The 24,531-nt window shown below is 46.2% G+C and overlaps 1 protein-coding gene across 1 annotated transcript in view; it reads left to right on the top strand.

Annotated features, from left to right (window-relative positions):
* LOC149361265 (uncharacterized) overlaps positions 1 to 23,328 on the top strand; it is a 68,627-nt gene extending 45,299 nt beyond the window's left edge. The window contains exon 2 of the mRNA XM_089572641.1: positions 22,621 to 23,328. Coding sequence (XP_089428767.1) covers positions 22,621 to 22,980 — 360 coding nt within the window. The 3' untranslated portion in view covers positions 22,981 to 23,328. The remainder of the gene's footprint in view (positions 1 to 22,620) is intronic.
* The last annotated feature ends 1,203 nt before the right edge of the window (positions 23,329 to 24,531 follow it).

The raw sequence follows: 24,531 nt of genomic DNA, 5'->3' as shown, positions 1-24,531 counted from the left end.
TTTAACAGAAATGCTGTGAAGGATAGACCGAGCTGCAAAATGAGATTGTGTAGACTTCCGAAATGTGACAAGAGGTATCAAGAGAATAGATCTAATTAGCGCATACTCTGCGCATGCGCGTTTCGAAATAGCGCTTAAACACGTTTCGTGCGCGTGAAACTAGCACACCGAGACATGTAACATCAACAGAATTAGCAAGCTGCGCTGTTCGCGGTATGCTTGCCTTCTGCTTGCAAAAGCAGTCTTTATAATTTTGATGAGAAAAGAAACCTCTTGCTGTTGCTTCCTCAGTGGCTATAACAAAACAATTTTCACGTGGTATGCGTTTTTAGAGCTGTCGCTGGTTCGTAATATTTCATTGCGCCCTTGATCTTTGGTGCCAGAAGTGTAACCAGATATCTTGTGTATTTGGCAGCATCGTAAGAACGCCTATAAAAAACAGAGATTGGGACAAAAAAGCCTGCGTTTATGAACCGCACAGCGAAGTGCTTTGCAGTATGCGGCGCTGGTGTACACTGCGTGCTCAGTAATCAATGGCACATTTCAGTTCTGCGTCTCATATCTCAATAAATTGTATATATGATGTGAAAACACGCAAGATCTTACGAAACAAAGTCAACCAGAGCAAACTTGTCAAATTAGTGAAATTATTTCAGAACCGGGAAACATTCGAGGACTCGTTTTTACAGTACAACAAAAGAAAGCACGCCACACCAGTGTCAAATGAGTTTATAACATCTGCATGTCTCGTCCAGTGCTCTACCCGCTGTCATGGGTTCCCGCACTGAGATTTAAATAGTTGAAATTCATATATTAGACAAAATAAGTATCTCCTCAATTTGGAATTCAAAGAATCAGCGCTTGAATACTGAAGAAAACGAAATCGCTTTGCGCAAAAACTGAAATAATGCAAGCAAACGAAGGGCTGATCACAACGCACAAGTCTAAAAAGACAGCGTTTAGTGTGTTCCGTTTCACAATCTGTTTCCAGTAGGACGTAAGCTCCGAACTCGAAGCGACCGCTGCCAGGGAAGCAGTTCTCACGCGTCCACGAGCCCGTGGCACCGGAAAGGGAGCGGTTGTAAGAGCATAGCTGCCACTTATCTCGCAACAGACTCCGCAATAGCGTACTTAACTCTGCAAATTTGCATATAACAAAAATAAAGTAACTGCACCGAAAATAATTTCATCCGTGTGTGAGCAATTATAATGTGGGCAATTTAAGACGAGATGAGCATGGCTGCCCTTAAAGTCATCGTGTAAGGAGCATATCTGAAACAACAAACCAGCAGCTTCACCCGCGCAGCAACCAGGTGTTGTCTGGTAAGAATTAATTCACTTTTTCACTTCTCTCCAAACTTGAGCTTACAGACGCTGCCTGTTCGTGGTACTCTCATGCTGCGTAAAATGCGTCAAGAGCATCCACATTTTGACCCACTCGCCAGTAACGTTGGGCCATGGTAGTTACAGAGCGCCGATGGTGTCTTCATTCCAACCCACGGGGCATATTGAGAGAAAAGTTGTCGTATAGTTGGTTATCCCTTCAATCCGCCAGAAGGATAGGTAACTGGTGCCAGTCGCGCAAAACAAACGCGGTGGTAGTTGGTTAAAAAATATGGGGACATTTCTAGGCAGAAGAAGGCATGTCCTTTACAATACGTAATAGACTATTTAAAAACGTTTCTGCACATAAGAGAGTAGAACCGACAAGCCGTCCTTAAAAGGAGAGCTGGTTGTTAGGAAACGGGATTAGCACGCAACCACGCATACTCTGTTTTGTGATTTGGTACATCGCTAATAGCCAGCAATATAATTCCAATACGAAAAGGCGTCAAGCAGGGAGACACGATCTCGCCAATGCTATTCATCGCCTTTTTAGAGGAGGCATTCGAAGGCCTGAATTGGGAACAGTTGAGGATACGAGTTTATGGAGAATACCTCAATTATCGGTGATTCATTGAAGACATTGCAATGCTAAGTCACTCAGGACATGAACTGCAAAGCGCGATTAAAAGTTTAGCAGCGCCGAACGGTGGGGTTAAAAAATAAATTGTCGGAAACTTTATTCAACAGTCTACCTAGGCAACAGCAGTTCGCAAATGCTAGGGAGGGGCTGGAAGTAGTAAGGAAATATGTCTACAAAGGGCAGGTAGTGGCCGTTGATAGGAATCATGAGAGGAAAATAACTAGAAGAATAAGAATGGAGTGGATCACATATAGCAGGTTCCCTGAGATCATGAATGGCAGTTTACCGATATCCCTGAAGAGAAAAGTATACAACAGCTGTATCTTACCGGTACCCACGTATGGGCCAGTAACATGTTGGCTGACAAAGAAGGTAGAGCTTAAGTTAAGGACAGCGCAGTCAGCTATGGAAAGAAAAATTATAGGCGTAACGTTAAGAGACCGGAAGTGGGCAGATTGGGTGATGAAATAAACGCGAGTTAATGATATCCTAGGTGAAATCAAGATGAAGAAATGGGCTTGAACAGGGCACGTAATGCGAATTAGAGATAACCGCTGGTCCTTAAGGGTAACGGAGTGGATTCCAAGAGAAGGCAAACGTAGCTGGGGGCGGCAGAAAGTTAGGTGGGTGGATGAGATAAAGAAGTTTGCGGGGATACGGTGGCCGCAACTGGCGAAGGTCAGGGTTAATTGGAGAGAGATGAAAGAGACCTTTGCCCTGCAGTGGGCGTAGTCAGGCTGATAATGGTGACGACACCGCTGTGCCGACAAATGCGCTCTTCTAACTCAACAAACTTGTTTTTGAAAATTGTGTAAAATATTAGCAGAAACACCCGATATACAGCGACACAGCTGTGAGCCCATCGGCGAAGCTGTGAGCTTTGGGCGCATCGGCAATGGCCAAGCGCCTAATCAGCAGAGAGGTGGTGACAGCTGGCCATGTTGTGTCGAGAGTGCTGCAAGAAGGGACTCCTTGTCGTCCGAACTATCAGCAGGCGTACACCGCGATCGCTCACCTTCGGCATTTAGGTTACATTGCGTTCCGCCTTCGAGCTCTACTCTAAGCGAAGGGCTGGTAGGTTTTCTAATCTTTCCGTGGATCAAAGCAGGTCTAAGTAGAAAGCTGCAAACATAGAAATATTCCTTGGACGAGGTTTTAGAACTTTTGCACGTGTGATACTGCAGCGTTTGCTTTAAGTGCTTGAAGTCGACGTGCCCTCTCGCTGTGCCTAGTGCATTCGGGGAACAGTGGTTTGTTACTGCCGGGTTGTTAGGAGCTGTACGGGAGTGGTTTCAGTAACCGCATGCGTTGTTGCTCTGCGGAAAAGCAGAATCCTGCCGACGTTTCTTCACAGAATTCATGGCGCTACTATTAGAAAAAAAAATTGCAGACCTTTGGAACGGTATACGAGGGGGGACCCAAAAGAAACCGGATTTTGTGCATAAAAACTTTATTTATTAACTATTGCACAAAATTCCTTCAGTCACCTTCAAAGTACTCTCCATTAAGTGCGACGCACTTGTCAAGTCTTCCTTCCCACTGTTTGAAGCATCTCTGGAACTCTTCAACTTTGATATCATTCAGTGCACTTTGCGAAGCTGTTTGTACGGCCTCCACATCACCAAAACGCTTCCCTTTTAGACTTTTCTTCATTGTCGGAAAGAGAAAAAGTCGCACGGGGCTAGGTCTGGTGAATATGGAGGGTGGGGAATGACAGTCCATCCCTGAGAGGCCAAATAGGGGGTCACTCGTAAGGCCGTGTGTGCGGGGGCGTTGTCGTGATGAAGGAACCAGTCACCTGATCGCCAACGTTCCTTGCGTTTCCTCCGCACATCCTCTCGCAGACGTCTTAGAGCTTCTAAATAAAAGTGCCGGTTAACAGTCTGGAGAGGGGGAACAAATTCTTGGTGCACAATTCCACGAACGTCGCAAAAGACAATGATCATTATTGTCTTCACATTCGACTTCAACTGCCTTGTTTTTTTTTGGTCTCGGAGAGTTGGCAGACTTCCACTGGCTTGACGCTCGCATAGTTTCTGGGTCATACCCCTAACACCAACTCCCATCACCTGTAATGACTTTGGTCAGGAAGTTTGGATCACTTTCAATCTCTTTTTTTAAATCCCGACTCAAATTTAATGGAATGTTCTTTTGATCCTGTGTGAGAATGCGAGGAAGAAATTTAGCAGAAACACGTCTCATTTGCAACTACTCAGTCAAAATTCGCTGACACGAGCTCCAACTCATCCCTGTCTCTTCTGAAATTTGGTCGATCGTGAAACGATGATCTTTGTTCATTTTTTGACGGATTTTTTCAACGTTTTCGTCGTTTCGAGACGTTGAAGGACGCCCAGAACGAGCATGGTCTTCGACACTCATCTCACCACGTTTGAAGCGCCCAAACCACTCAAAAACTTGTGTGCGGCTCATAGCATCCTCTTTAAAAGCCCGTTGCAACATTTGGTAAGCTTCCGTTGCCGATTTTTCAAGCAGGAAACAAAACTTCGAACACACTCTCTGTTCTTTTAAATTTGCCATAAAGATTTCGCAGGCAGAACAAAATAACTGCAAGCGAAACACAACACTACGCTCGAATGTTTGCCTACAAATTTATGTCGTCTGCACAGCTATTTCGTGAAGGCCTCTACTAACCCCATCTAGCGGTAGAACTCTCTACTAAGTCTACGAGTGGCAGCGCGCTCTCAGTTCGGTTTCTTTTGGGTCCCCCCTCGTATATCTCAAGGCTCGTACCAAGTAACTGCCACACCTGCCCTGTTTTCGTCTATCGCAGGCAACGCGCGAATGAAAATTTTTACGTTAAAGAATGAGTGTGTTGCTCTGGATGAGCTTTTCTGGAAGCGTTAGGAGCACAGGGAGCGCATGCATCCCTTGTTTCAGCGCCGTTGAAAGATTTGCAGTGGTTCGAACAATTCTACGTCAGAAGGTGTAACGAGGCTGCTATTCAGGTTTTATAAAAGTTGATTAAATGACTCTTATTACGCAAGAGCAGAATAAGAATTTTCCTGTTCAAGGTGAGGAAAAGTAACAAGCGCAAAGCGCAGGACAGTAGCGCGTAGCAAGTTTTAAAATCAGGCTCTCCCTCCCGTACGTATACAAAGGCGTCTTTTGGCCTAGTATGTAGGCCGAGCATTGATACCTGGAGGCGAACACGGCGCTCACCACAGGGAAGGACAGCTTCCGCCACAAAAAAACAGAGAACTGTAAAAAGAACGGGCAGAGAGTGAGAAAACAGGACAGCGCGACGGAAGAAGAGAAGGCAAGCGCTCCAAGACTGGGCCAACGGAGGAAGGCACGGTTACGCGAAAAAAAGAGACCCTCGGGGTTCGGCCACGAAACTAGCAAGGCCACCCTTCCTGGATCTCGGTTTCTTTAGCATTCAGGAATTTGTTACGCTTCCCGCAAGCAGACTCCGTTAGAATTCGGTTGGTACAGCCTAAGGCGATTTGAAGGTTATCACGTTAATTCAGTCTGAAACAGATTTTTTTTTCCCGGCGTGTTGGTCGCTTACGCCACTACAGGCTTGACGGTGCAGGAAAGAGGAATTTATCGGCTATCTCAGCTCATGCATTTATTGCAGCATTTTAGAGAAAATAAGCCCCGTTAAAGGAGTGTAATCCGGGTAGATTAAGCTTGATGTCATCATCTTCAAATCGCGTTAGAATGTGCTTACGTCGTCACCAGCCGCGCCAGACGTACGGACCATCTCGAGCCGAAGGTTACGAAGACAAATGATTTAAAGCGCCGATGAGACCGGAGATTATCGCGCCTGTCGAGGAAAGAAATTACTCGTAATAATAAAATGAACAAATCACGTTATTCCGCTTAAAGTAACAAATCCTCACTCATTTCATTTCGCTACCACTTTCGTGGAGCGCTATTATTCCTTGACGCATGGATGCTTCCTATTGGAATGATTCGAAGCGAATATTTTCCCACAATGATCCACGCTCATTTGCTGAAATTCCCTTGGGGTGCTTCCTGCGGAGAAAACGCTCACACTGTTGCTCCTTCTTGCATTTTAATACACTCTTCTTTGGACGCTGCGTACAGCACATGCACGCGGACACAATGGAACTTGTGCGAACTACATAAGAGCAGGAAACATCCCTTTACATGCCATTATTGAGCTCTCAGTTGCGAACTACAAAACAATAGAAAATATCCCCTTGGATAACATTAATGAGCTGTCAGCAACGAACTAGAAGACAATAGGGAACATCCACCTACATCGATTCTGTCTCACATCCCAAGTTACAAATGAAGCTAAAAAACCAGTTAAAACACTAACAACATCAGGCAGGGGCTCCATTTTTACCTATCCGATCGTTATCAATACCTCAAACTTGGTACGTCCACACTTGACCTGGCGGCTGTCCTATCAGGGGTCCCACAAGGATCTGTGCTGGGCCCGTTACTCTTCCTTATTTATCTCAATGATCTGTCATTTGAATCTCCTGTGCGCTGCCGTTCCTTTGCCGATGATTGTGTTGCCTACTTTAGCATCGGAACAGTTGAGGATCTTAAGGTGTTGAACGATAACCTTACGGCTGTCGCTGACTGGTGTCGCAAATGGGACATGAGCTTGAATACGGCTAAGTAGGCCCACATGACTTTATCGCGCAGAATAAACCGCTTGCCTTCAGGTACAAAATTAACAATAATGAAATTACATCTGTTAGCCAATATAAATATTTAGGACTTATACTTGAACAAAATTTAAGATGGAGCGCTCACATTAAGAAGGTAGTCTCAGGCGCCACTCAAAGGCTCTGGACGCAAACACATAAATTAAAACAATGCACGTCAAAGACAAAACTAGTTGCTTACACATGCCCTCATATGTGCACTACTCGAGCATAGCGACGTCGTCTGGGGTAGGCATAGTAAAACAAAAGTCAACCATATTGCGTGAGTGCAACGTGAAGCTCTCCAGTTTATCTATCATGCCTACGGCGGGCTTATCTCAGTTAGCGGTCTTCTTACGCTATCGGACCTTTCACAGCTCGAGTAGCGCCGCAAAACACACCGCCTAGAACAACTGTACAATATCACTAACAGCAACAACAGACTGGATTTTATCATTACGTGCACTATAATACTACAAGCCCTGCTCTACGAAAACATACCAAAACATTTTAATTCCTCAATGTAAAACAAATTCATATAGCCATTCTTTTTTCCCGAGATCCATCCTCGAATGGAACACACTGCCTCCCGACGTTACTGAATCCGAATCAGTAGGAACATTTATGCTTTCTTTGCATCCCTTCTGTTCTCTTCTCGTGTGAATCATCGGCGGCGGTCCCTTATCTTCGTAAATTGCACAGCAGTTACGTAAACTATGCGCCGGCCTCGCGTCTATGGTCCCTTGTATCTTTTTTTCTGTTTATTTTTCTCCCATAACGCAATGTACACCAAGTGCGTGCCTGTTTGTTTGTTAATGCACTATACTCTGCCCATTCCTGCTTTAGCCGCCAAAAGGCGGCTCGCAGTATTGTAAAAAAATAAAACAAAAGTTAACAACATAACAATATTGAGCTCTTAGCTCCCTAATATATCTTCAAAAGATCTTAGTTCTTTAGTGAACATGAAGAAATATCGACAGGATAGCTCAATTTGTCACAGTAAGTTTTGAAACAATACCCAGCGTGACGAAAAGTACGCGCACGCTGCAGTGGAGACATTTGAGGACCAGCAGAAAAAATGTCACGCTAATAATTCATTCAACATTTGTGTAGCCGAGCGTGCGAAGAAGTGAAGGAAAATCGAGTAGCAGCAAAAGAATTTTGCATCGATGTGACAAGTGCACGTATGTGGTCTACTTCCCTGAAACATCTGCAGACGATCTAAAAAACTTAATTTGAGCATAAATTCATACCTGTCGTCTATACACCAGGTGCGGACATTAGTTCGGGAAACAAGGTACTAGTCCTTTACTGTTCTTTTGATTCCGCATTTATTTCTTCTTTTCAAAATCAAGTATATGCCAGTATATCATTTCTGGAGCTGCCTTTTCATCGTGGCCAAATACTCGGCTGTAGAAAGGAGAGTTACAGTAAAGTAAATACGTGCACACAGTTGTCACGTCAATTGCAATTCTAGAGTTTGCATGCGGGCTCCAGTACTAGTGTCATAAAATCGACGCATGCGAAATCATCCGGCGTGCCGTGAATGAAATAACTCTTTGCGAGCCTCTGAAAGTTCTGCCTTGAGGCCGAAGTATGCTGGGAACACTGGAGCCAGCGGAAAGCATTACGTCTGTTGTTGAGCTTGCTGAAATTCCTGCGTCTCATATTTTCGAAGCCGCCGTACGGCTCGGCTTGCCACTGATTTCAATGTTCTCTAAATTTCTCTGCCAGCCGACCAATGAGCAATACGACGGGAGGGTGAGAGGTCGTTTACACCGTAAATGTTTTGTTTCTGTGCCCCGGCTTGGAGCTAAGGAACGAGAAGACGTAACTCATCTGCACATGAAGAGTCCTTAGCGCAAATAAAAATGTTTATGCATTGTGCAGCAGAACCACCATTCGTATAATTTGCAGAAAATTGCGTGGACACTTTGCAACTGGAGTGTTCAGAGGCGAAAGCCGACGATATTATGCCGTGATGACTTCCGGTGGATGTGACGTCACACCGTTCCCGTGGCTATATCGATACCCAATTGTACATCTTTCGGAGATCTTAAGTGTTAATGACGCTTAATTACACATTTCTCTATGTAATTTGGCACAAATTCGACGTTTTTCTGAATATTCTTGGAGAATTGTCGCTATGCCGCGAAGATTTCCGGTGAATGTGACGTCACACCTTTACCGTGGCTATATCAACGACCGCGCTACTTCCACGAAACTTGGACATTTTTGCCTATAGTTAATTAACTAATTAACATGAAGTCATCAAACTTGGCTTCTAGGTTCATTTTTTTCTCCTCTATCTGAAGCGACCATTAGTTTTATTTTTTTATTTTCCGAGTTAAATGCGCGTGACGCCCTTTGTTAACGGATGAGAGTATGAGCCATTAAAGGCTTTCGCCATAAAACCCTACCGCATGAGTACTTGTCGGCACAGCACCCTTGCTACTGAGCGCGCGGGAAAAGCGGAGTATCACGTGCAACTCTGGAAGCCGTCCACTTCGGGTGGGCCCATCCAAAGTTGTCGACCGTCTGTCGCGTTGCTTGCCGTGAAAATTCCTACGTTTTTGTTTACGCCTGTGTACGCCTGACTAGACACGGCACAGCACGAATGCGCTCAAGCAGTGAGTAAATACTGGGGCGGAAAGGATTAAACCGCTACTTTATTTAAACAATCCACGCACCGGCCTTCAAGTGCCAACTACTGTATTTTTCAGAAAGATGCACTACCTCTGCATGCCATAACGCAAGTTAAGCACAAAAAAATAAATTAAGGGCACACTTAAGCTCCGCCTTAAGGGTAAGCCGCGATAGCGCAATAGGTCAATTCCCATATATGCAGACGGTCATTCTCTAATTTACATTCGTATATCCCTGGGAGTCCTCATACCCCTCCCGGCGCAGTGGTGCAGCGGTTAAGCAATGCGCCACTGCCCTACGATGGCAGGTGCTGCCAAAGGAGGTTCTTGTGCTTACCACCTAGTTCTTTCCGAGTGACCAATCATTAACTGCCACCTTCCACGGTGGGCAGTTAGCTCACTATCCGGTGGGAAGGTTGGGGTGACGCCACAAGGTGAAGCGACCTAGGCGGACCACCTGTTTCCTAGGTTGCTCTTGTGGTACTGGTACGACTCGTCTTTCACACCATCGCTGGCCACTACAGGTTTTCCCACTGAATTCAATCCTAGTGCCAAAAGAAATAATCTGAGCGCCAACAGATATAATCTGCCTGCCATGTAATTTAATCTCAGTGCCATGCACTTAATCTAAGCGCCAGCGTATCTAATTCAAGCGCCAACTCAAACAATACCAGCGCCAACCAATTTAATCCCAGTGCCAACGCAAATAATACAAGCGCCAGCTGTTTTATTCCAGGTGCCAACCAATTTAATCCGCATGCAGAAAACGAATGCGGTAGAAGATTCCAGAGCGCAGAGCACGAATGCCAGAAATAAAGCGAAGATAATTTCTGACACCATGCGAGCCTGTGAGTCACATTCTCATGAACTATTTCGTTTTCTTCGCATACCTTGCAACATCAAAGAGCCACTAGCAGCTGTTAAACCCCAGTATTTGATGCAACTCTTGCGGCTTGTGACTGTCGTGTATTAATTAGTTGGAAAAGCACTGCTGATTCTGGGTTGTCTTATGCGCTGAATCTGCATGCTAGTTACAATTACGGCCTTCATACTGTTTTCATATTGCCGGCCGTTTTCATGCAACCGGTGCGAAATGTTTTCGGGAGGCTGTGATAAAGATTCAACACCACTAGCAGAAACAAAACGGTAGTAGTGTAATACAGAGTTCTTCCAGGTGGGACGAGTCATAGAACCGGAGTAACTGTTCTTCACTTTACGGTTTATTTAGTTTTAAAGGGGAAAGTGAGCGAAGCTACACCGGAGCTCACAGCCTAGGTCAAGAATAGCTACTGGCGGCTGCCTTATAGCGGTGTTAACAATCTAAGTTTATACAAGCACAGAAGCGGCCGTCTTTGAAATGCAGTTTTATTTTCGGTAGGACATTAGGTAGCGCAAAGTGGGACCTCACACTTTTTACATGTCATCTTGACGCAAAGCTGCTGGTGTAAAAAAGTTATGGCGGTCGAAAGCAGCGCACTCTACTCGCTGTACTTGCTGCATACAGTGTCGAGCAGCGTCGAGCAACAAACTGCGCCGATGCTCCCTTTTAGTCAGTCCGGGCGGAGTGGTGTGCGCCAAGTCTCTCCGCTTGCTGAGGAAAGCTTTGACTTCAGACTTTAACTTCGAAAACACTTCCTCTATAGGGTTAAAAAATGGGCTGTAGGGAGGCAGCCTCTATATTGAGTGCAGCTGACTGGCCAGGATTGCCTGTTCCGCATGGCTGTGAGCGGGGGCATTATCAAAAATAAAAACTGCTTCTGAACCAGGCTCTTCACTTTCAACACGGGCTGATATATCGCTCAAAAATTCGTTAAACACGACCCAGTGAACCTTGTCGACAGCAGTCCAATGTATGACACCATTTGATGACATACAGGCGATAATGTTAAGGTTTGCGCCTCTGGTGCCAGTCGTCGTCTGCACTGCAGGTTGCCCCTTAACCGCACGGCCGAAGCTCCTTGAACACCATACGTGTTCGTCTCTCGTCTCTTGTGTCCTCGTCTTTTGCTGCGCTACAGTATATTGGAACTATGTACCAACAAGCCCAAAAAGCCACGCTACTGAACCATACGTTATAGTTGGTCTCATCAACGTAAAACCTGCACAAGCGGGGTCCTTGACACTGCAGCCACTGCGCATATGCTTTGCGGGTGCGTTTCACGTCTTCTCTGTTGCGATCGATCGGCCTCTGAGTCACCAACTTCATAGAGTAGCCATGCGCATCCAGTAGGCGATCAATGCTACTTGAGCTGATGGCAAGTCTGGGCAATTCTTCTTCCACCAGCTGCTTTATTTGCTTTAGCGTGAAAGCAGGGTTGTTGTCCACAATATTTTTGAGAGCCGCTACAACCTCATTTCCGAATTTCTTCGACGTTCCGCCTTTCTTCAGCACCTCTCTATCGGTAGCTGCAATGGACCTTGTTGTCTTTAAATTGATGCCCAGCGTGTCTGCCATTTTTTTCACATCTCATCCACGTCTTGACACGTCGAGAATTCTGGCCCTGTCATGTTCAGAGACTTTGCTGTTCTTTCTTCTTGGTGCATCTGGGGGCTTGATTGGCGACCCTCGTTTTCGGTGTTCAATTAGGACGTAAGAGCACGGCTCATCGGCTTCCATGGAAGAAAATACTGTGCGTTAATGCCCATGCGAGATGAAGGAAAAGTCGTACACTATCACCTGCTTATAGTATACGAGTGCGTACCACCACCCTCCGGCTCTACTCCGTTGTGCAAATGCAGCCACAATGCGGCACACACAAAGCCGTCTGCTTTGAAACTTTCTTGTCTTCTGTGTTTTTAACAATGCTTTTTACGTGCCTGTGAAATAAATCTCATTTCTTGAAAAAGAAAGTTCACAGATTTCTAGTAACGTGTGCACATATCTATGTCTTTTTCTGTTGTCCTAGCATATTTTGCAAAAGCAGACGACAATCCACAGGAAATGGAAGCGCAAAACTTGCCTTCTGCTTTGGAACTTTCCATCATTGGCTGCGTACCTTTTAAGCATGAAATGCTTTTAGCTCCCGTTGTCGGCAGTGTGGTGACGTCACGCCGAGACTGAGAGCCAACATCCGGACACTGAATTCCACTCATCCGGGCACTCAATTCCACACATCCGGGAGCTGAAACGAGAGCATCCGGGCACCACACGAGATTTAACGAGACTCTCTAAGCCCTCCTACAGGACCGGCATCAAAGCGCCGGTAGCTTCGCGCCGAACGGGTGGTGGCGTTCCTCCCTTCCTGTATGGTGCGATTCGGGTGTCCACCGAGATGACAGAGAATTACTGCGCCATTTCCTTTCCTCAAAAAGCCTTGCGTTCAAAGGGCAAGGCATCGCGCCGAACGGGTGGTGGCGTTCCTCCCTTCCTGTACGGTGCGGTTCGGGTAGGGTGTCTAGTTCGGGTGTCCACCGAGATGACAGTGAATTACTGCGTAATTTCCTTTCCTCAAAAAGCGCCGCGTTCAAAGGGCAAGGCATCGCGCAGAACCGGTGGAGGCGTTCCGTGGACTTCCTGGCAGCGCTACAAAACACTGTCGCGTTCCACTCCTTAAGGCAAAGCTTAAGCGTCATTAATTAGCAGTTAATTAGTATTTAGACATTAATCAGTAATTAGTCACTAATTAGTAATTTGTCATTATTTCATCAATTATGTGTGACGTATGGATGGAAAACTTTATTAAGCAAGCGAGTTTGGACCGTGCAAGGTCTCAGGGCCACCGCACAGCCCTCACATTACGCGCATGTGTCCAGGCCGCGCAGGGCCATGGCACTGGCACCCCGGTTCACACAGCGAAGTTGCGCGTCCGGGTCCTGCGACGCAAGGAGGGCCTCCCATTCCTCCCATGTACCGATGGCGGGCTGTCCCTGCGGGGGAGGATCGGCAGGGCAGCCGAAGAGGATGTGGTCCAGGGTGGCGTGCGATTCTCCGCAGAGAGTGCACTCTGGGGAAACATGGCGGAAGTAGGATAGAAGCTGAGGGGTAGGAAGAGTTCGGGTCTGGAGTGGCCTCCAGAGGATTTGTTGGGAGTGGTATAGGCGGGGGTGGGGAGGAGGATGTAATCCAGTGGTGACGTCACCAGTATCACACAGGCAAAGTGGTGCGGAAAACGGTTTCGCCTCTACGCACTTTAGGCAGTTTCGAACGCGCTGCATATACATTCTTGTCAGGCCTGCGTCTCTTCGTGTCCGCGTACGCTTCTGCGTCGTCCTGCATTTCAATGCCGCCACCGTCACAGCTGCTTAAGCCGAGCAATGGAGCCTGATGAAAGGAGAGGTAGGAAGCGTCTTGCGGAAAGCGATGGCTTTGCGAGTGATAGGCCACAGCAGAAGACTGCTCGCCCCTGCCGACAACGCCATGATTATGCGGCCGCTCCCGAAAGCGACAAGGCCGCCAGGGTTCGCGGCTGCCTACCTAAGCCGTGTTATGCCCGTAAACATTTCATGCTTACTCTACTCTCGGTTGCAGGAGAGACAGTTTTTCACACGAAAATACGTAGGGCTAATCTAAGGTACGCTTTATTAACACTTTCTTTGGCTATCTGACAAAATAATCGCACCTTTTATTGAAGACAGTGGACTCAATGTTCCATTATAAACAGTGTGTGCATTTGTGCCCTCCTCCGTTCTATGGTCATAATAAAGAGCCAGTAAGCCATAGCACTGAGCCCCTGTGCAGCTGTTTAATGCTGATATTGTGCGCTTTAAACGGCGCTTGTATCAAAGCAGTGTTGGTTATAATATTGATGAAAGCTATGCAATATGTGGACACTTCGCTCAGTGGTTTGAAAAATTATCTCATCTTTATTCCTGGCATTCGTGTTCTATGCTTTGGAGTCTTCCACAGCATTCGTTTTTCGAGTGTGGATTAAATTGGTTGGCACCTGGATTAAAACAGCTGGCGCACGTATTATTTGCGTTGGCACTGGGATTAAATTGGTTGGCGCTCACATTGTTTGAGTTGGCGCTTGGATTAAATACGCTGGCGCGTGGATTAAATGTTTTGCACTCGGAGTAAATTCATGGCGCGCAGATTATATCAGTCAGCGCGTAGATTATTTCCACTGGCACTAGGATCAAATTCAGTGGGAAAACCTGTAGTTGCTAGAACTCGCAGTGCTGGTAGCGTGTTTCACCAGGCATCGGGTAGAGGAACACCGCTGCCGTGCCGGGAAAGGAAGGAACGTGGGCAGGATACGGGGAGTTGGAGAAGCAAGCGAAAACTCCCATACTTCCAACATGGGTTACATACATAGACAAAGAAATTAAAAGCAGGGAAGGGGCTCCGTAAATCGCTCCTCGATGAACGCATCGAGGCGCTTTTGATAGTCTCTCCCGTCGTCTTCCCGCCTTGTTTTGTCCAATCGCAGGCACTTTGTCTTGGCCGCTGCCTTTGGGTCCAGTCAACGACGCTCACTGGCTGGTTTCTCAAGCTTGCCGGAGCTGGGCATTCATTGACAGCCCTCCACTCTCCATCTTCTTCCACGGCTGAGGCAGAGGGATAACTCTCCCTAAACGGTCCTTTCCTGAGGTCGCCTTGCCACCGACAAGTGGGCGTGTAATTTACCACACGTAGCTGGCTTTTATTCAATCAGCAGCAGATGGCACTGCAGGAAGCCAGCCAGGGTCGTCCCGTGCCTTGGTCCAATGACCTCCCGAAGGCGAACTCCGGCTGCGGCGGCACCCGCGTCGCTGACGGAAAGAACGGAGCGCGGATGAATGACAGCAACTTCTCTCCGTGCGCGGCGGCAGGTGTTGAGCGATGCCTCCCTGGCAGTGGTACGTTGTTGTAGGGTTGTTTCTGCGGCACTGAACGCTGCCTAAAGAAAATCACTTAGTTCTGAAACACATATGGTGGCAGTTATGGAAGAATGGAGTCGGCTAGTCTCGATTACTGCGTGAATTTTGGCGGCCGCCGCTTTTCTTTTTCCGGTGGTCGCATGCATGGGAGCCTGCACTCAAAGGCACCCCCTTGCAGCAGGACCCCGAACAGCCTCGGAGGTAACACACAGGAGGAGGGTAGAGAGATAATAAGACCAACTGTGAAAGCCATGTCCGTGCTTTTTCTCTCACAACGCCGACACCAAATTTTCAGGCGAACGGCGCCTTTAACGCTATCGCACTGAATATCAGTTGCTCTGCATTTGGTTCTGTATGAGAATATACGACAGACCTAAATAAAGCCCATATAATGAATATGATTCATAACAGATCAACACAATGATCATTTAGTATACTATTGAAGACTGAAAGGGCATTTAATATGGGCATTCAAAAAGTCAGCCGCAAGCAAAGTGTGCTTTTTTACATTTCACGAACTTTGACATCTGATAAGCTGGGACGCATTACACGCACTGCTTTCTGACACTTGTAATGTAAAAAAAATCTATTTTTTTTTCCTATGCTACCACCAGCCTCAATGATAGAAAATTCCAGCATCATCTGCACTAAGGGTGCTGCTAGGCGCGGGGTGTTCGCCGTGCCGCGGAATCTGCAGTGCTTCCGAGTTGTGCGCATGATGTTATCGTAGGTATTGAGTTTCTGCTAGTTTGTGGCGCAAATGTCGACTGTCGCTCTGGTGGACTCGGCGTTCGCGGTTACCTTACGTCTTGCCTCTTATAGGAGAAGCCGGCTCGAGATGAGTTTTGCGTATACAAAGATACCATTGTGCCACCGCTTTCTATAATGTGCGTCCCACTTTCATGCCCCAGTCGTGCTTCCGATTCCTTGGCACCTCTCTACTCTAAATTCACCAAGAAACTCATTGCGGTTCCGCATTGTCCGGTGTCGGTGTTCCAGGGCCGGCACAACTGTGGGCCATCAACTGTTCTTTGCAACTGATGGTATTTCCTGTTGACGTGATGATCACCACGTTTAACCAAGACGGCAATGCTTCGGTGGCTTTGGTTGTTGACACTCCAAACGAACTTGCTGCTACTCCAGCCACTCTCTTACAACTTTGTCGGATGATTAGAATATCTCTGAAAAGTGCCGAGCGTGATGCCTTCGGAGCCTAGCTAGTCAAATACTCGTCCATTTTTTTTTTACTTTTTTGAGCCCAGCGGTTCACGTAGCATTGCCATGTCACACACGGGGCATCGGATTGACTCCGGTTACTCACTCTCCATTCGAAAGAAATCGTATACAGTGTCGCGAACAAAACGCCAGGTCATCAGTGAACAAGTTCGGATATGTTGCAAAAGGGTGTTGTCCAAGAGTTCTTCGGCAGCCCCGGTCATTCTGGTCAAGAAGAAAGATGGCAAATGGTGTTTTTTCGTGGACTATCGCTCCCTGAATGCTGACATAAAGAAAGAAGTGTATTCATTTCCCCGGTCTGATGATGCTATAGACAGCGTCGATGTACGGTCGGGCTATTGGCAGATCCTTGTACACCCTGAACACAAACAGAAAACTGCTTTTATCATACCGGATGATTTTTTTTTAGTTTAACGTAATGAATTCCGGCCTCTGCAACGCTCGTACAACTGTCGAGCGATTTATGGACGCGATCCTACGAGGCTTGAAATGGCAGATTTATATGTGCTGCTTCGATGATGTCGCCATTTTTGGCCAGACGTTCAACGAGAACAACGAACGCCTCACTGGACTGCCTGAAACGGGCTTGTCTGGTGCCTAATTCAAGGAAGTGCCGCTTGGGCGAACGTCAGACATTGATGCTCGGGCACAACGTCGGTCGTGACATTATGAAGTTTATTTAAGTTTAGTCTTACAATTGGCGCTCTTCCACGTCAACTTCCTGTTTCCTCGTTTGCGGAGGAAGGTATTCCTGATCCGTAAATTATTTCTATCTGCGAACTCTACTAACAACTCTCCCCTACTATTCCTAGAACCTATGCCATAGTCACCTACCACCTGGTCTATGACGTCCCTATGACGTCTATGAAGCACTATGACGGCCCATTTAACATCCGCTAATTCCTCCAGCAGCACTGCTAAGCTAGCCTCACTTGATAAGGTTCTTGCGTTAAACGTTGCCAGGTTCAGTTTCCAATGGCGGCCTGTCCGGAGCCAGAGATTCTTATCACCCTCCGCTGCTTCACAGATCTGATCGCCGCCTTGGTCAGTTGGTCCGCAGCCGCTGGGGACTGAGGGCCGAGGGTTAATTGGTTTGCTCATAGAAGGTTGCGGCCAGGTACTACACCAGGGTGGATAAATCCCGTTCTGATGAGGAAGTGCGTTGTCGGTTCTGGTCACCGAAATCAGGCTGCACTCCAGGCCTGGTTATGCAATTCCATCGACATGCGGAGTTTTTTTTTTAAATCCTGTGGAGAATTGCGTTGCACCGGGATTCGAACCCCGGTCTTGTTGCACGCGAGGCGGATGCTCTACCTCTACGCCATCGCAGCAGATCCAAGTATCCGATATATAACCCTGTTTCTCTTACTGTGTGCTGTCTTTTTTGGCGATAAGTCCTTTTACAAAAAAAGAAAAATTACCGAACACACTTTACAAATTCTAAAGTGTGCTTGGCTAAAGCCACGTGGCCAACCCACCGCCGCTTCCCCAAACCGCTTGGCGCGTGGCGGGCTTCCCGAATGTGCGGTTTTTATGGTCTTCGGCGACTGCGGTCGCTTTTTTGATGCAGTGTTTTAGAGTGCAGCTCTTTGACGCCCATTTTGCGGCGTCGCCGTCGCCGTTGTCCGTTCGGCTTTCATTGCGTTCATTGGCTTTGGTGTTGACGTTTTACACTCCGATCATTTTAAGGAAAGGAAGCGCGCATAACTGGCTACCTTGGTCAGTGGACGCTTGAATCGCGCTTTTGTGTTGTTGTTACGGCCGCAAGAACCGTTGCCTAGCAACCGTCGCGGTGGACACCCGATCCGTGGCGTACAGGAAGGGCGGAAGTGGGAGTGAAAGAAGAAAGACAAAGGGGGGCCATAGTGAAGAAAATAAAAATTGTATTTGAGGAGAGGAAATTACACAGTAACTGTATCGCATATCTTGGTGGACACCCGTCTTCCGTTTTCAGAGGAAAGGAGGAACTGGGAGTGAAAGAAGAAACAGAAAGAGAATCCGTAATGAAGAAAATGAATTTGAGGAAAGATAAAGAGGTGAAGAAGAAAAAGAAGAAATTACAGAAGAGGTTGCGCCGCTGCGCGGAGGAGCGGCCACAGTTGCACGATTCCAGCGTAAGGACGTACACCGCGAGCATGAGCCATTAAAGGCTTTGGCCTTAAAATGCAAGAACAATGTAAAGGCAGAAGAAGTGAATGCATCATACTGTAACCAAATAGATATTGTTGAATTGCCTAATGAAAGCTTGATGACTCAAATGCGCATTCTGGAAGGGAATTCAAATCAAAATTTGTCTGCAGTTAAAAACGGTCCGTAAAAAAATTTGTTTTTTCGAACATTGACTGTAGTCAGCGTATTTTGTGATGATATTTTCAGTGATGCCTAGTGTTGGGAACAGTCAGGCACGGCGGGTGGCTGAGGTTTAGCTGGATGTTTAAAATTTTATATACGAACTGCAGACCAGTCATCCTCCTGCGGGTTGCTAGTGAAGGTATATTGTTGGCAATCATAGCCGTAGTGAAATACTGTTCCTGCATGAACATCAAACCTTTTCTCTGCGCCTGCTCAGTTATCTGTTTCAGTGTCAGCGCCCTAGACGATCAACGGACACGCAAGTTTAGACATGACATATGCGTTCTAAGCTAGAACTTTAAGACTGGGTGGAAATTCTTTGACTTTACGCCGTAGAAATCAAAGTTTTGCGAAAGCAGAACAAATATTTAAAATATGGGTACTCCAAGATAGATTACTGGCAAAAGTGCCACCAAGGTACATATATTTACGAAAATAAGACAGTTGTGCAAGAGATACAGAATTGAACTGATATACTTCTTACGCATCACTCTTAGAAGCACTGTTCACTGCGTGTTAAGGTACATACCCCAATCTTTGCACCACTTTTCTATAAAAAAAATATATAGATGGCTGGAGAAACCTTGTGGTAAGTAGCTGAGGCTATGCTTATATAAAAAATTCAGTCAGCTGCAAACAGGGGAATGCAAACGTAGTCAGTAATTATCTCCGTTTATTGAACAATATGTTAAATTTTGGAGGGCGTTTAAGCTTCGGCTTTATGAGTGGAACACGACAGCCTGTTGCAGCGCTGCCTGGGAGTCGACGGAACGGCATCGCCCGTAAGGCGCGTCGTCTTGCCCGTTGGACAAACTGAAAATGACTTTTTTGGGGAAGAGAAATAACGCAGTAAGACTCTCTCTTTTCTTGGTGGACACCCGAACGGTGCATGGTACTTTTTTTTCGCAGCCCTCATTATAGGTCGCTGGTTCCGCCCATTATAGGACGCTGGTTCCAATCCTTGCCACGAGCTTGGCTCTAACATAACTAGTAAGTTTGTGCTGCACGGAACGCTGAATCGTATGACAATATCCGGAACATTGGGCGGCAAATGTTTCACAGCCATCGATTGATTCCGATACTTGGTGCCAACTACTTCAACGCAAATAGATTTTCGCCCGAATGAGCTTCATACGCGGTCACGTAACGGAAGAGCACACTGCCTAATACATTGCCCTGCGGCACACTGGAGATTACATCCAAGAAATTCAAAAATTTTAATTCTTTTCTGCGATTTGATCCTTGTTGAAAAAGACGACCCACGCAGGTTTTGCACCAACTTGCTCAAATCTAGTTATTCGCCTTTGTCCTTGACGTATGAACTTATTAACTGACGCAGCAAATTAGTGTCAAGAATGAATTCTAAAATACAGAGTGATTTTCCGTGCTCAAATTTATCGAACGCTTTAGAAATTTTTATCGGTAGCACGTTTACTCAACGAGAATCACCATCACCAAGTGTCATTGTTATCCATTTTTAACAGCGCGAAAAGACGACGACGTTTACACACACAACAACACGAGCGCTGCGCTTGTGTGTGTGTAAACGTCGTCGTCTTTTCGCGCTGTTAAAAAATGGATAACAACCAACTCGCCCACCTTTCTGTTCTTCTTAATGTCATTGTTAATTCATCTACAGTTGCAATTAATTGCGTAAAAGGGGACATCCCTTTCCTAATATCACGCTGATGAGGCTACAAAATTTTTTTCTGATAGGCGGAAATACAAAGTCTGCGTTCCACATCAGCGCAGCGCTTATGTAATACATGTAATCGGTTTTACTTCTTTAACCTCGAGAAACGCCTGTTTACTTGGAGAAAGCTACCTTTGATAAAGTCAGGCTAGCTACAGCAATCGTTTTGCGTGTTGTGAACAAGAAAACATGTCAGCCAGTCTCCGATGCATCCCCCCCTCCCCCCTCCGCTCTTCCTAGCCTCTTTCTGCTTTCCAGCTCACCCCAAACAGGCGCTTCCGTGAGCAACAGTAGAGCTGATTACAAAGCCGTGCAGGCATCTGCTGCGGTCGTTGGTGTGTCGCTATTTCGAGACTTTTTCTTTCCGACCTTACTGCACTTTGGTTGTCTTCCCGATGACGTGCTTGCCGGCCTACCTAGAAGCATGGAAACTCACGGGGAAAAGCAGTCCTTCCTTTTGCATCACATGCAGGCCTCTCAGACGTCCTGGGATGCACCCTTCCTTCATTGGACACCATCTCTCAAGGTTCAGCTGTGATGCACGTGCCATCCGTAAAGATAGCCGCCAAGAACGTGCAGTCCAAATGTCCTCTTTTCGTTCGCGTGTGGCGCCTTTTTTTTTTACCGCCTTTACCCCGATGCAATGGCGCCATTCTGACCTCTCCCTTGATAACAATCTTCCCATAGAGTATATATGCGCACCTGGGTCATTCTGAGAACACAGTTGACGCCATTTTGGTTACTGCTACGTCCACCATGAACTCCTTGGTAAGGATTAATGTGGGATGACAGTTTATTGTTACAAATTTTACTTGTGTGAAAAGTGCTGTACGATGCGGAATCAAACAGAAATGTTTCCCACAAAATGACAGTTTTAATTCAAGTAGCTTTAATTCCGAGCCCTTCTTCATTACACCCTGGCATATGAAAGCGCACTTTTAACAAGATCTGGATTGTTTGACACCAATGTGTCAAACACATGTTTAGTATTAGAATAATCTGTTGCGAAAATATTAAAGGGAATGGTCTATTCCGATACGAAGCAATATTATTCTCTTAAAGTTTGTCAATCGATAGACCTAGTATTTAAGCCTGTCAAAGAAAAACAAAGGGGAATGTTTTTGACGCCCTAAATATGTGAATCTGAAAAAAATGCCAGCCAGCCGAGAGAAGATACGCCAATATATGGGTTGTTATTGCGGAATCCTACAATATATGAAAAAACTTGGTTCGTAAACAATTTCTCGTCAAAAAATGCGCTTCTCAAGAATTTGTGGCCAAGAACAGGCTTCGTGAACTTAATATCTTAAATTATGGAAGTGCTTTCCTTATTTGGAAAATATCCCTGAGTAAGATTTCCAGGCGTAAGATATGAGTGTCTTCACAGCTCAACATTCCAATTAGGGATCACTGCAAAATTCTACGCCTGGGTCAGATGGCGGCCTATCAGGCCTGCACCAGATCTTGTTAAACGGCGGCAAGCCGAAGGTCTTGCGAGAGGATTTATGCACGTGGTTTCTGATCGACAGCCCGTTGTGAGCGCTGCGTCTAGTGTTACTCCTCGTGTGGTCATACTCTGTCTCGTAACATATGCACACTGATTCCTTCTAGGCCTGTATGGTTACCTGTAGGTAGTGCTCGTCCTCCAACAGTGATGTTTTTCGGAAATCTGGAATGATTTGAAAATCCTTATTGATTGATGAACTACTAAAAGTGCCTTTTATTTCCGGCTCTTTCTCGTTTGAACAATTAATTTCATATCGGGAGTTGCTTTTGAGCATTTCATGGGCAGACAATCGCAGATTGAAGGTGCTGTAAAGATATTACACTTAAGCGATTAAGCATCCCAAATACGCTGTCACTGTACGGCATCTCAAAAAAAAAAAATTAAGGATGGGAACGGAAATGCACTTTCGAAGTTTTGTGAATATTTAAGGTTGAAGGTTTATTTCCGCAACTCGGTGTTGCGAGGACAGCCAGGGAAAAAGCTGTATAGTTGTTGCAGCTATCACGCAACTAAGCATAAGCTCTCAAAGTTCGATTTACCATAAGCCGAATTGTTATTCGTGGCTTGCTGCATGGAAACAGGTTCCGCTGAAAATGTATCCTCATGTAGCAGGCTATTCTTCTTTTTTCCATTAAAAGGTGTGTGTTATTTATTTGGCATCGATGGATATATTGATTGTTACTGTGAAATCTTACGATACCATATTAGTGATGTGAGGCTTATTTTCCATACCTAAGCTTTTACGACTCAAGAATTAAAAACAAAAATATACGCAGGCTACTCTCTTTGCCCTCCTCGCTGCACTGGCCGTGGTCACAGCTGTTCCAAAGGTCGGATACGGTGGCGGCTACGGGGCCATTGGTTACGGCGGAGTCGGATACGGTGGTGCCGGATATGGAGGCCTTGGCTACGGAGGCGTTGGCGGCGTGGGCATCGGCAGCAGCGTGGCCCTTCTGAGTGGAGGCCCCGGATTTGCTAAGGCTGTGGCTGGGCCGGCTTTCCTGGTGAAGACGGTGCACCACGTCCACAAGGTCAGCGGCGGAGGTGCTCTGCTCGCCCACTCCGGCCTCGGCTACGGGTACGGAGGGGGCTACGGCGGATACGGCGGATACGGCGGCCATGGCTACAAGGGGTGATTTATTGATTTAGTGATCGCTACTGTTTGTTTTCATGTGAAGCATGGATGCTGTCTACGACCTGAACAGCTTCCTGGTTGGAGACTTCGGCTCTGGAATATCACGGCGATAGTCTACCTCACACCGACATGGTGTATCAAACGGCCAACGCTAGCTTAATATTTCTGTAAATTTTTCGTCACAGTAGCATAGCATGCAATGTGCAGTGTTTTAATTTTAACGCTGGATGGAGCTCTCATCGTGCAGGCACATTCAGCTTGTCTGCCTTCATGCACACGGAATGATTTGTAATTTTAGGTGGGCGTGGGGCAGTACAGTGCTTTTATTTTTAGTTTAATATATGCAATAATGTATACGAAGAAATGTTTACAGTGTATATACAACAAATAAATAGGAATGTTTACGAAATCATTCATTTACACACTCTTGATGCAAAAAATAAAGGACGTGCATCGTCAATAATCTTTGGTCTTGAAAAGTATGCAATAAATTATTTCCACCAAACTGCGCTTCCTGTTTTGTTTTTGCTCGGGTTCTGCTTGCCTCTTCAAAAGAGGAACACCCGGCTGCTGGAAACCTTACAATGGCAACAAAAATGGTCGTTATTTGGACCCTGTGTGCTTAATCTAGCGGATAAGATAAGAGTACCATTAGTTACCTGCCACTAGAGCGGCATACAGCAACGCTCGGCGCAGCGGTGAAGAACACGCCGATAACAAAAGTGCCAGGTGTGTGCGCAAATGATGGTGCTGCGCCGCTGTGCGGTGCGATTTTCGTCGCTCCGATGCCGTCATTGCGCAAATCTTATTGCTCGAACCACTACATCACGAAGTCAAACCGGCCCTCCAGATTGTGCGATGCTTGACGTTGGGGGTGACCTTCGGCCAACCATAAATAGCTGAATGAAAGAAAGACTGGAATTCGAACCCACGGAAACGTGAACACATGAGCATCGTTGGCCACTGCACGAGAGCATTAAGCTATCGTCTCTGCCGATCTCACAGAGACGATTTGTAAGTTGTCGCAATCTAAAGCAGCAGAGTTATTTAGCTGACTCAATGCTGTGTACACATCCGTTAAGTCAGTTGGTTCGAGGAAAAAGCTGTGAAATGTGTTGAAGACTATATCCGGTTTATGTGTCGCGGGATGTATTGTATTTCATGTATGACCTTTAGTGACAAAGTGTTGGTTAAAGTAATCAGCTAGCTACTGCAAGTATATTCCTGCCCATTAACAACGATGCTATCAGAGTGATAGTGGGAACCACTTCAGTCCAAGACTTTGTTTGTGACATTCCAGGCAATGTTACGGTGTTTGCTTGAAACATTAGAGAATAGCTGGTGATAATACGCGAACTTAGCCCGCCTTAGGTCAGCATTGAGTTTATTGCTGAATTTCATGCAATTTTCAAGGGATTCTGCAGTGCGCGGGCGCAAAAAAGCGCGGTATAGACTGTTTTTATGCTTTATCATCAGCACTGATATCTGGCCACCATGGTTTTATTATTTTCCTCGATGGCGTACCAGCTCTAAAGGGAATGTGCTTTCATTA

This window comes from Amblyomma mixtum, chromosome 2, assembly GCF_055824585.1.
Source record: "Amblyomma mixtum isolate Tamu chromosome 2, ASM5582458v1, whole genome shotgun sequence".
NCBI classification, from domain to species: domain Eukaryota; kingdom Metazoa; phylum Arthropoda; class Arachnida; order Ixodida; family Ixodidae; genus Amblyomma; species Amblyomma mixtum.
Note: the sequence above shows the minus strand (reverse complement) of the source record. Positions and strands in the feature narration are given on the sequence as shown.